This window comes from Glossina fuscipes, unplaced genomic scaffold, assembly GCF_014805625.2.
Source record: "Glossina fuscipes isolate IAEA_lab_2018 unplaced genomic scaffold, Yale_Gfus_2 1, whole genome shotgun sequence".
Lineage (NCBI taxonomy): Eukaryota > Metazoa > Arthropoda > Insecta > Diptera > Glossinidae > Glossina > Glossina fuscipes.
The window spans coordinates 3099210-3111984 of record NW_023998415.1 but is presented as its reverse complement, the minus strand read 5'-3'; the positions used below and the strand labels follow the sequence as shown (position 1 = coordinate 3111984).

The 12775-nt window shown below is 33.9% G+C and overlaps 2 protein-coding genes across 4 annotated transcripts in view; one reads left to right on the top strand and one right to left on the bottom strand.

Moving 5' to 3' along the window:
* Nucleotides 1-1289: 1289 nt before the first annotated feature.
* Nucleotides 1290-11183, top strand: LOC119631376. 3 transcript variants are annotated; one of them, XM_038023528.1, is made up of 4 exons: nt 1290-1451; nt 1644-1823; nt 9434-9787; nt 9845-11183. In XM_038023528.1, exons 2-4 carry the CDS (start codon nt 1806-1808, stop codon nt 10157-10159), a joined length of 687 nt encoding a protein of 228 aa, XP_037879456.1. In that variant the 5' UTR covers nt 1290-1451; nt 1644-1805; the 3' UTR covers nt 10160-11183. The 3 variants fall into 3 exon arrangements, with proteins under 3 accessions (XP_037879456.1, XP_037879454.1, XP_037879455.1); XM_038023526.1 differs by having other exon boundaries at nt 9434-11183; XM_038023527.1 differs by lacking the exon at nt 1290-1451 and having other exon boundaries at nt 1477-1823; nt 9434-11183.
* A 935-nt stretch (nt 11184-12118) lies between these two features.
* LOC119631375 (succinyl-CoA:3-ketoacid-coenzyme A transferase, mitochondrial) overlaps nt 12119-12775 on the bottom strand; it is a 5422-nt gene continuing 4765 nt past the window's right edge. Inside the window, 3 exon segments of the mRNA XM_038023525.1 lie at nt 12119-12364; nt 12441-12611; nt 12700-12775. The exon segment at nt 12700-12775 is cut by the window's right edge and continues 98 nt beyond it. Of these exon segments, the coding sequence (XP_037879453.1) occupies nt 12221-12364; nt 12441-12611; nt 12700-12775 (391 nt within the window). The 3' untranslated portion in view covers nt 12119-12220.

Here is a 12775-nt window from a genome sequence, read left to right as displayed (position 1 = left end):
AAGTTTAGTCTTACAATTTGCTCTCTGCCTAAATTAATAATAATCATAATATTGTTACATATATATTTAGGTTGTGACAACTATATATCGGTTCCCAAGTTGGATAACAACCTTTGTTGTGGTATGAGAATATACTTGATATCTTATTACGTTTATAATATCAAGCAATGCTATCTGCATATATAGCGCATGCAAATATGTACAGCGTAAGATTACCAATAAGATTCAATCGTGTCCGTCCAATTGGCAATTAATCTCTTGCCTGACATTGAAAGCTCAGTAAATGATTGTATGTCGAAGCAATTGGGTTACAAGCGCGCGCGCTTTCCACAGAAGATATTAAAATAAAAAACACGCCCTCAGTTAGCGAGTTACATTTCAATACTAATGCGTTGATCTTTGCTCGACGGTATTAATGTTTCGCATCTAAACGAATGTAGTTTTTGTTACTTACCACCTAAGACCCTTAATTTCAATTTGTTTCAAATTCTGGAAGGTGGTGTTCAACTATCGTATCGTATGAGTAACATTTATAAATAAAAATGTTCAACACAATTTTGTACGTCTTTTGGCTCTTCCATTCGCTCTTAAATTAAGAAAACGTTATAGTTGTTCTTCTCCCACCAAGCTAGTAGGCCATATATCCATGTATTATCAAACGATTTGATAATGGCATTTTCTTTTTAGGTAGTGTTAACTACGACCGTCATATGAATTCCGCGAACTTAGAAAAGTTTCAAGTCAGCTTTTGAATTAAAAAAAAAATGTCTTATATTAACGATAAGTAGAGATATGTGAATCGAGCAGGGAAGAGTTTCACGTTGATTTAATACGTAGCCGTTTTTGCCTAAATGACGAAAGCGATTAAACGAATCGCTTAAAAGAGAATTGAAAAATTTTGTAAATATTTATCCAAAGTGTTGAATTAACACTCTTTAGACCGATGCAGATGCAAAAACTCTCTATGCAATCGATACCTAAGTAATATTTTTCCGAGCGCAAAGGTAAATTGGGTAAAGTACATTTGCTTGCTTAGCTCTAGTTATATTTATACGTATATACGAGTAAGTATCTAGCCATATATATATATATATATATAAATAAATATAAACGTTTCTAATTTTCTCTTCTTTTCTATACTCTCTCTCTCTCTCTCTCTCTCTCTCTCTTTTTCTCTCTCTCTCTCCCTTTATGCTTCTCTGTCAATCTGTGAATAAACAAACAGACAGTTCCCTTTAAAACACCAGAACGTAGATTATATTTAAAGAAAATAAAATGCTTTTAGTATTTATTTAAAACTAGATACCTGTAGTAACTTAGGGAAACAGATTTCGAATGAAATAGAAAAAGTTAGACAGAAATGCTTACCTGGGGATACACTTTACAGTAATATTGCAATATTTTGCATAAAGAACTCTTTAAGATAAAAATTGACATAGAAATATGCATGCGTATGTATAAAGAAATGACTAAATATGAAATTTAATTTATTTAGTTTTAGGAGAAAAACTTTTATATAATTTATGCATAAAAAACGGGTAGAAAACTATATTGTACAATGAATTAATTCGTTTTTAATTTGTGCTTGTGTTTTCATATTAATTCTTTTATTTTCCTTTTTTTTTTTTCATTCTCCAATTAAGAAATAATAACATAGACAAACAGCAATTTCCGTGTGTTTCGTTAAATTAAGCAAAAAAAAAAAAAAAAAAAATACAAAAAAAATACAAAAAAAATACAAAAAAAATTATTAATAATCACTCCATTGTGTGCATCCGAAGTCAATAACAATTTACGGCCAGTAAATGGGATTTTCAGTGCAGGTAATTGCAGGAAAATATTATGTGAAATCGATTACATAATATTATAAACAATCTACTATAATTATATTTTGATATGTAAATAATATATGAAAACATATATGTAAAGGTTTTCGAAACACTTACAGTAGTGCATTAAGCCTATCAAGTGCGCAAGTAAATGCGTGGCCAGCTATTAATTATGCATACAATTCGCTTTTTAATAATTATATCGACCATTGCATGTGGTCGAGCTATGTCAAATTGTGTAGTGATAGCGAGTCGTAAGCGTTAAAGACATCAGCAATGCAAGTCGATTAAAGAAACACAGTTTCCTGACGATCCTCTATTTATCCGCTTCGTTTCTTTACGAGTCATTTGCGCAGTCTTTTTCTACGCAAATAGCGGTCAAACATAACCTCAACATGTGCGATAATAAGAAAACTCCTCACGGTTTCCCTTAATAATAATAAAATCGATGAATTCATTGATTACATTTAGCACTTCCTACAAAGTAATGCAAAAAAACTTCATCACTAATTAGAATTTCACAGTCATATAATAATTTTTTTTTCTTTTTTATATGTGCTGCTCATACTCTTGAAATTGAATTGAACGCTTAACCCACTGCTGGCCACCGAAAAGATTGCAAAGCAACAATTTGGCTTCGCGTCTTTTTAAGAAATAAGACAAGGCATAAAGGCCTTGTAACTGCTTAGGCTGTTTCTGATCAAAAATTCACCAAACCTTGTTGCCATACGCTTTACATTTAAAGCAACCGAGAAAATATTTTGAAAAATTCTGTTCAAAATCTTCTATCAAACTATTTAAAGTGCGTAAGGCGGCAAGACTTGCTAAAGTTTGTCACTAACTTTGGTCGTCTCAAGGTCTGTTGATCCACATCTACAACTATAAATCGATTAAACAGCTTATGCACAATAAGAAGCGATATAACGACACCGCGAAGAATCTATGTTGCAAGGTTTTCAAAAATGCTGCATTAGTTTTTAAAAAAACGTTATTCATAAAGCAATTATATGCATATAGAAAATAATTCTGAATCGGTCGGGTGTTGCATACATCCGCGCAAAGTTAATATACCCTTGTACTATAAGTGGTGTGAGCTACAAAAAAAAAAATAAATAAATAAATAAATTTACACTTAGTAAGTTCTGGAACAAAAAAACGAGATACGTATTTCCATATTATTTTTTTTTTTTCATATCCACCAGCGCAGCATGAAGGTTGTATTCACTCTGTCATTTATTTGCAACATCCAGAAGAGAGCATACCAAATTCTGAATGGGTTTAAATAAGTCCGTCTGTCCATCTGTGCCTAATGCCTGTGCTAGACATCGAGAACGATACTATTAGCTACAAATTTGGCAAAACCACGAAGTTCTTGCACGAAGGTTGCTATTGAAAATGGGTCAAATGGACCAAAGCCCACGCCTAACATAAACTGGGTTTTTCACCCACCCCCCTCGGACGTTTTTTTTTTTTTGATAAATATTGTTCTCATAGACGACCCAGCCACAGCCGAACATAATTTTCTTACATGTTGTTCAGTTCAAATGATCGATATTTTACAAAATTTGGAAATTATTCTCTTGAATGCTTTAGCATTATAACCAACGATTCATATTTGCTTTGTTTTGTTTTTTTCCATTTTAATTGAAAATCAATTACGTGACTAAGTGGCTACAACTAAAGCCTGATTCCTTTATTTAAAGTTCTAACGTCTCGTTGTTTGTGCTGTTGTACTTTTTTTAATTATTTAGTTATTCCAAACATATTTTTTGCATGAAAACTATTCATAATTTTATTAAGAAACACGATTCATATCATTAACGTCACCGCTTACTCTCTTCGCATAAATTATTTAATTGCAAATAAAAAGAAAATTGCATTGAAGAATCTTGGAGCCCCATCACCCCAAACCAATGGCCCGAAAAGGTATACATTTAAACGATATTTCAGATCAATCATTGCTATAAGTTATAAATTATAATTTTTTACTTATGCTGGGCATTGTTATACCTTATTTCAAACTAACATCCCCGAAGCCCTTAAGACAAGAATTGACAGAGAGGTTAGGTTTCCGATCATTTTCAAAAGAGCCCTCGCAACTATACTATGCTCTAAGGTATTGGACATGCCATTATCGGCGTTAGACTACGGTAAAAGTCGACTCATTAAAGTACAAGTAACTTATTTATTTTTATTTTTATTTTGAGCTTTAAATAGATTGACTTATGCGAGAAAAAAAACAACATGCGGGCGCTACTTAATCGTGATAGGTGAAGAGAAAGGAATGCGATGCGATATTCGGAATGTAAAGAAACCATAGTTGAGGCCTATAGCAAACTTTATTAAGAACATGCTCGCTCTAGTGAAAATTTCAGAGTGTTACACACAGACTGAGGAACCTAGCATACCGAAATTCTTCGTTGATGGGTAGGAGAACAAATCAAAGATTTCTATTTGTTTCTAATGCATTAATTACTTATCTAAATATGAGATATTAACAGCAATTAATGGCAAACAACGCTCTTACAAGGTTTCATTATATATGAAAATACATATCATTTAAAATAATATATAAATCAACTCACAATTAAATTCGAATACAAAATGATACATTTTTACTCAATCCTCTACTAAAATCAGCTGAATACAACTGTGTTCAAAAAGTAAGACCAATCTCCATTTATTTGAACTCGAAACAGTTGCTTGCATTTCTTTCATCGAGTCGAAACGTTGTCCGCGCAGTAGCCTCTTGAGTTTAGGAAACAGCCAGAAGGCACATGGGTCTAATGAATATGATAATTATGGAACGCTATAGTTTGAATTTTTAACGAAAGCGTCTCAACGAACCATTGCAGAAATTGATTGTTTGTGGCACCAATCAATATTTGATGCGTCTCATGCGGAAGATATCTTTCAAAATGTTGTTAAATGATTCGTTTGAAATACCCGGGCAGCACCAGGGAGATCTTTCGGGTTGTTGAGCATCGAGTCTTTAATATGTTTGACGTAACTTTCATCGGCGGAGGTTTATAATCGTTCCGGACTGCTCTTTACCATCAATCTGTTCCCCGTCCTCTTATTCTACTCGTAAAAATCGGAAAATATATTTCTGTGGCGTACGAAACGTAGCGCAGCTGAAGCACTAAGGGCGCGCAATTTCACTTGACTGCTGAATATTGAACCTACCGCTTGAAGATAGCATTCTATTTAAAACGCAATCACATAAATATTTTCATTAGAAAATATTACAAAAGGTTCGTAAGGATTCGTTTCGTAAATATTTCGGGATCGCTTAGTCTCCTTTCTTTCCTCTTAAAAATCGCATACACATAAGTTGATTAACAAAAATGAAAAACCTTACACGACCTAGAAAATTTCATGTGGGATTTTCCGACCAACCACTTCAAGTTTGGAGAATAATAAAAATTACACTGTTTCTCCAATTTCATTTAAAAGTGAACACTCTGACGGATCGCGCTCGAAACAGTCAATACATTTTATGGATCATTGGCTTGACAAGACAATCTTGATAATCAAAATCATCAGTTGACGCAATATAATTCCCAGTCCATGTAAATCTCATCCAATTTCAATTTTTGAGTCAACGCTCACGTTTTATGCTCTCGTCCTTACGCCGTAAATTGATCGTAAAATGTTCTAGATTTGAGGAAGGCGTGTAACGGATTAAAATTGATCTGAACGTACTATCAATTTATTCGCGTATTCTTATCTAAGAAACATAAGTATATTACATATGCTTTTGCTGGATGCTGCGTAGCAAAGAAATAAACTTAAGCATAAAATGTGACTGATATGTCACTCATTGTATAATTTAAGTCTATTCTAGGTGCTTGCTTGTATTTTGATCATTTTTTCACTTGAAGAAAGCATTTATTAAGAAAAATTAGTACAATATAAATTAATCGAAATATTTTCTACAACTTTTTGCCATCTTTCTGCAAACATGGCGAAAGGTGTAGAAGGACTTCAGTGCGTCCTTGACCGCTCTTGCAATGTCTGACAACTGCAGTGGCGGTTTCATTCGGTTTTAGCAGCTCGTAACTCACACTACACTGAGATCGGTAAGGTCTCACCATATGCACAGAAAAACGGTATGACCGTGAATACTCCACTTCGGTCTCCAAGTAAATGGTTTGTACGGGCTAACTCATAATTTTTTGTCCTTGGAATTGATGTAGAAGGATCACCCTTGCTCACCTGCCACAATACGCCACAGAAAGCTTTTTTTTCTTCTTCTTCGAAATATCATTTTCAGTCCATTTGTACAGAAACCATTTTCCGTCGCTTGTAAACTTCTAGAAACAGTTGAGTCATCAACTGCTACGCTGTTCGAAAGTTCTTTGAGACCTTGAGCTCGGTCTTCATCCCACAAGTCCTGCAGTTCATTGTATTCGAGTTTTTTTTGGTCTTCCAAGCCGTTCCTTGCTATTCACAACAAAAAAATCGTTAAAATTAAAGCCGACAATTAGACGATGATAAGGCAGTGGCACCGTCAGCTGCCGAAAGTCTTTGGTGGGCATCGTCGGCAAAGTTATTTAAATTAAACAACAAAAGTAATGAACGTCGGAAGTGCAACTTTGAGCGTCCCATGGTTAGCGTCTGTATGTACTGAATAAAGCAATAACACTTTTTATGTAGAGAAAGGTCAAAATCATCGAATTTGTCCGTCGTGTACATTGATGCTTTGCAATATTTTATGATTTCCACCAATAGATATCGCTGATCAGAATACATGCAAGCATCTATTATCGACGTTGTTCACGAATAACTTTCTCATGTCTAGTATTAGTAGCGAGAAGAGAAATCCTAATGCGTCCCAAAGAAAAGAAAAAGGTAAAAGTAAAATAAAAAATTCAAATGTACTTAAATTGAATATTTTGAAACCTACAAGACGGGTTTTGGTTTGAATCGTCTTCGAACAAGCAAGGAAGGCTAAGAATAAAAGAACATATTGTTACGAATTCCGTAAAGCGCGTAAAGCGTAAAGTTATCAATGTCCGTCCATCTGGACTTGCAATAGTCGCTTCCAAAGCCGTAACAAATTCTAAGTATATCTGAATATATTAAGAAAAGGAAAAAAATCGTAAAAATTGAAAAATTTCAAAACATTGTTGCTAATAATTTTCATTGCATAAAAGTTAGCAATCTAAAGTTGGTTATATACGTTTATTACAATTAACTGAAAACGCCCATCATTTTTGCCATAAATATGTATTTACTTATCTCTGACATAGATGAGAAGAAGCTAATTAAGACTTAATTTAATATCGTTCTTGATGTAAGCGCTACTTATCGATTTACGCTAATTAAAAATGTCTACAGCTTTCGAATAGATGTTCATTATAGTTGCAAACATTTAACAAAACTATATATATGTATATAGAGGCTTAGAGTGAGGAATATAAGAGCATAACAGCTGCAGTATGAACTTTGAACGTAAGTGGAGAAAACGAATATGATGAACTAGATATAAAGGTCCATGAAAACACTGTTAAAAAAAGTGAAAATTATATAATCAGACAACGTCGGCAAATAAATACCGTACCGTTATTTAGTTAATTAATCATAACATGCATCTTAATTGCATTACTTATATAGTAAAAAGTCTTACGCTCTGCTACCTGCGAGGGAATGCGAAACGTAAGGAGTAGTGGCCTTTATCTAGCAAAAACTCATCTTATTTTTTTTCTCAAAGAATTTATTATTCATCTCTGGCTTACGAGGTACACATTGCTTCATATAAAGCTTTTCATGAGACTTCTTGAATTGAGAGAGACTCGAAAACGGGACTTTGTGGCCGACTTGGTGCAATATGTCATCATCATTATATTGGGGAGATTCAAAAAATACTCTCACGCCAAATCAAACTGATATAACCAAATATCTTCAAAATCGTTTAGTTTACGAGAAGTCTCCGTCAAATAGTCCGATTATGTCCATTTTCAATAGCATACATCTTTGAGCCAAAACATGTCAATCTACCAAATTTCATCAATATATCTCATAAATTGTAGCCTATAGATTGAACATGTGAATCGGGCAAACAGACGAACAAGCGGCAGGTATAATAAATCGTGACTCCTCCATCTCAAGTAAAAAATTTAACATGGAAACTCAATCCCAAATCGTGTAATATATAGAAAATAAGCAGAACAGTAACTAGATGAATCCATGATACCTATCATCTTAAATGAATACATACGCCGACTGTTTAGGGGCGATATTTGAACTAATCCCTGATTAATCATATATTTAGATAAAGTTTTCTTGAAAGCTGCAGAATACAGCCTTTTCTTCTTTGTGGGCATATGGTACACGCAACGCAATCACTTTTACCTTTCAAATAATTATGCTTGATGAACTGATCAGAGGGAATAGAACCCAAAGCAGATGGGCAGTATTAAGTCGATTCAGACTTTTAGTCTAATAAAGCATATATACGGATTTCTACTTATTAAAATCGGTATAACGTCGTTTTTTGCTGTAGAGATACCTCTTTTGCCCAACGCCTAATAATTTATATGCCTTACAACTTATAGGCCATAGGTGTATTACCTAGTTGCATATATACATTTAATGGGGGGGTATACAAGTCAGCTAGATGGCATTAGCTATAGCTGCTCTTGCTCAATAGACTCCGCAATCATCAATTCCTACCAACAACAAAGTATACACTATAAGTCTAGCAGTTAAACGTAAAGAAATAATCATCGAAAGGTTTCACATTCAGTTGAGATGTGTTCAGCCGACGAGTTAGAGAAACGAGGTATTAATATGAAAGGATTTTTTATTCGATCTAGGAAAGTGCAGTCATTCAATTAGAAGGCTCTCGAGGGGATCGAGTGTGAATGATTTTGCAGAGGTAAATAATCATTCACGCAGTTTGAAGGAATCGAGAAAGGAGAGGAGGAAGCATGAAGCATGAGGAGTTATGGTCTCCAAATTTGACGCTATAAACAAAACGTGTTATACGGTTAACAATACTTGGAAGCCTATATAAGTTATACTTTGGGCACCCAGACAAAACTTCAGTACACAAGTTAAGGAAATGCACAATGGTATACTTAACCTTTAGCGACAGATATCGTTTTAGATTGCACTATTTTCAGAACGTAGGGCAGACTTCAGCAAAGGCATTGTCAATATTATATATATGTTTATATTTATATTTTTAAATATTTATAAATATTTATATAAATATTTTATCAAATATGCGTTACCTTGATGTACACAATACGTAAAAGTGACTTACACGTGTTTATGTTAGTTTGTTTTACATTTTATCTTTATAATGTTTAAGAAACTATCATTTTTGCAAATTTCGAAGTCGCACCAAAGACATTCGCAAACAAAATCACTTTCGTTTTTTTTCGTTTTTTTTAAACGAGTATTCTAAGATGATCTAATGTTATTAATGGCCTAAATGATAAGATATATTATCTTTCTTATATAAAAAAAAGAAAAAAGAAAAAAAAAAAAAATATATATATATATATATATCTATTTTATACTCTTAATGCTTGATAGTGTTGTTATATTTCATTTATTATATCGTATATTATATATTAATAATTTATGTTTAGAATTCAGAAACCGGTGAAGTGGTTTACATACAATCAGATACGATGACTGTACAAACTCAGCCATATGATGCCGAAACGGGTGAACCGATGTTGGATAAAGTTCGAGTGCGTTACATAAAACAGCAGCATTTTCAAATACCTAAGAAACTGATACGCGGCACAATTGGCGAGGAATTTGAGAAGAAATTGCAAGGTAAACACCATGAGTGCTATCAAGAGCCCGGCATAGTCAAAATAATCAAGGAGACGAAACTAAATCGAGACTACCGCAGAAAGTCATTTAAAGCTAAACGCAATTCTAAAAAACTGAAATATAAACGAGACGACTACATGAATATGGAGGGCGTATCAAATGTAAGTTTTTCTATTTCTTTTTATGTTTGTTTGTTGATCGTTTTCCTTTCTCTCCAGGATATTATTTTGGCCTATAATAAATCGAATTATCGTATTCTTTTGATACCCACACTATTCTGTTTCAATATATATGCGGCTCTGGTAGTCATGCTGATCGAACTCTTTTTTCATATATGGGCGCATTTTAAGAATGGTCTAAACATGGACAAGAATATTTATTATCGTAGTCCATTGCATGTGGTTACTTCGCAATTTTGCGGTAAATGTCGCTCGGAATCCGATTTATCCATATTTCAGGCCTTAAACAAGCAAATGCGTAACGCAGCTCGCAAATCGGCCACCTTGAAGGATGTTAGCAAAGCAATCAGTTGAAAAACTCAATGCCTTTATATTCAGCTAAGGCCTAATATTTTGATTTATGCTATTTTCACTCAAATTTTTCAAACATTCGTTATTCTTATGTATTTAGTATACCGACAAAAGAAATGTACAATGAATTTCTTCCAATAAAAAGTGAAATTTTAATTTTTCTATCCATCCGAACACATTTGTGTAACTTTTAGCAGATCTAGTACGGAATCTTTTCATTGGGATTTATTCTCTGCTTTCATCTAATTTCTTATACTACGCGTTTATCGATTAATATTTTTTTTGTACGCTACGCGTGACGGCGAAAGCCAGAAAAAGGCAAAGTTGAGAAAGAGAATGATGTAGGGAGGTCTGTGTGCCCTTAACACTCGCTATACGTATAACCGAGAAAGAAAAAAAAAGCTCTACCACGATGAGATTTGAACCGGCAAACACTTGCTTGTTAGTCGCGCGTGGTGGAACAAGAGTTTTGAAAAGTTTAAAGAGGATTTCTGAAAATACATCACGGGGCATTTTTGTGAATAGTTTTAGTACCGTTTTAAGACAAAGTAGGACACATGTGTGCTTTTAGCATAAGCGGCAAAAATAAATCTATTTATTCGGATCAAGTGTGATGAGTGTAGCCTTCAATGAAAAGCTCTATATTTGTGCATATGTCTCCGTACATGCATCAACTATCGTAACTTTGCACCTTTAAACAATTTTATATGATAGCCGCTATAAGTTGCGACTTATTAATGAAAATTTATTTATATCTTCAATTTTCCTTACCTTTTTTAAAATCCCTTTACCTTTTGCACAGTAAGATCATATTAATTTTCAATCCATCGCGAGTCTTACAATTTGAAGAGTTCCGTCCGACTGACCGACTAATTTTCTGCTTAAAAAGTCACAAATATTACTTAAGAAAATGTGGTGGACTAGAGCGGAGAAATAGTAAAACAATAACATTTAAGAAAATTATATTCGATCATGACCGCATCTTTTATATCCATGGCTGTTGTACTAAAAAAGGCTAGAAAAAAACTAAATTTGGATTAGCGCGAATAATTTTTTATATTTTCAGAATAAAAGTGGCAACTTATACGGAAAACAAAGATGTTCACAAGTTCTACTACTTAGGCATGTGGACGTTCTAGGCTTGTCGTCTGACCGGTTCGGGTCACTTTAAAAGCCTTTTTCAAATTTGTAGGCGATCTCTGGTTTTGCGAACGGGGCATTGTTCATCACGCTCTCTTCCAGACCTTCGCAGACGGATAGATGGACAGACGAACAGACGGCCATGTCGAATTTGAAACTGGCCAAGAATTTATATACTTAACGGGCTTTTTGAAGCTTGCTTCTGCGATTTACAAAGGTGTTGAGGAAAAATCGAAATTTGATACACCATAATATTAGCTACGCGTGGTCACTTTTCTTATGATTTTTTTCCGAGTACTACAGCATCGCTCACAGCATAAAAGTTTAAATTTTTTCAAATTTATTTGGCATAGTTTATGAGAAATCAGCGAAAAACGATTTGTTTATTCGAAGCCATTTTGTCGATAGCTTCACTTTTGCGGTCAGGGGAATGTTTACAACACACATTACACCGACGGACAAACGGACATGCTTAAATCTATTCAGAATTTGATGATGATCAAGAGGACGTATACTCTGTGGGGCCTCTGAGGCCTCTTTCTGCACGTAAAAGGTAAAAAAATTGTTTAAAATTTTTCAAATTCTTAGAATTATATGAGAAACTGCTTTAACTTCAAAAACCATTATAGAATTTTTTTTTTTAAAGAATTTTTGCATTATTTCGCAACAAAAAGAAAAAATTTATTTATAATTTTCTTTACACAACTCAAAAAATAAATGCAATTTTATGTTCAAATTTTTCCTATCACATCACTTTTGGAACCTAATCTACTATTTCGAACCAATTGTGTTTTTTTTTTTCCTTATGGTCTAAAACTGAGATTGATGGTGTGTTTCGTACATGAATTCATGAAACTTTCTAAAAAATTTTTGCTAAAAACTAAAATAAACAAAAATCGCTTTTTGAGAAAATTTAGGTACAAATTAACCATCAACTTGGGACATTTTCTTAAGATCAGCGGAAACGTCGAATTTAGCACTTGTGCAAGTTTTTATGTCATCGACCGTGAAACCATCAGCAATTTCGGTAAGAGTCATGCCAACGCCCTTGTCAACTTTAAAAACAGCCTAGAGTTGAAAAAGAAATGTGTAAATACAACAAGACAAGGAATTAACAACAAAAACATTAGACATTAAAGCGGACCTTTTCGGTTATTATCAAATCCACCACACTTTTGCCCGTTAACGGCAATGAGCAGCTTTCCAAGATTTTTGATGAGCCATCGCGAGCATTATGTTCCATAGAAACTACGACTTTTGTACCAGGAGCTGCCACCAAATCCATAGCGCCACCCATACCTTTCACCAATTTACCCTAAATATAAATACCGAACGTGGATGCAAAGACAACTTTACCAGGTAAATTTAATCGAATCGATTCAGGATATTCGCATGTTCCTTACCGGTATCATCCAATTCGCCAAATCTCCTGTAGCTGATACTTGCATAGCACCCAAAATGGTCAAGTCCATATGCCCG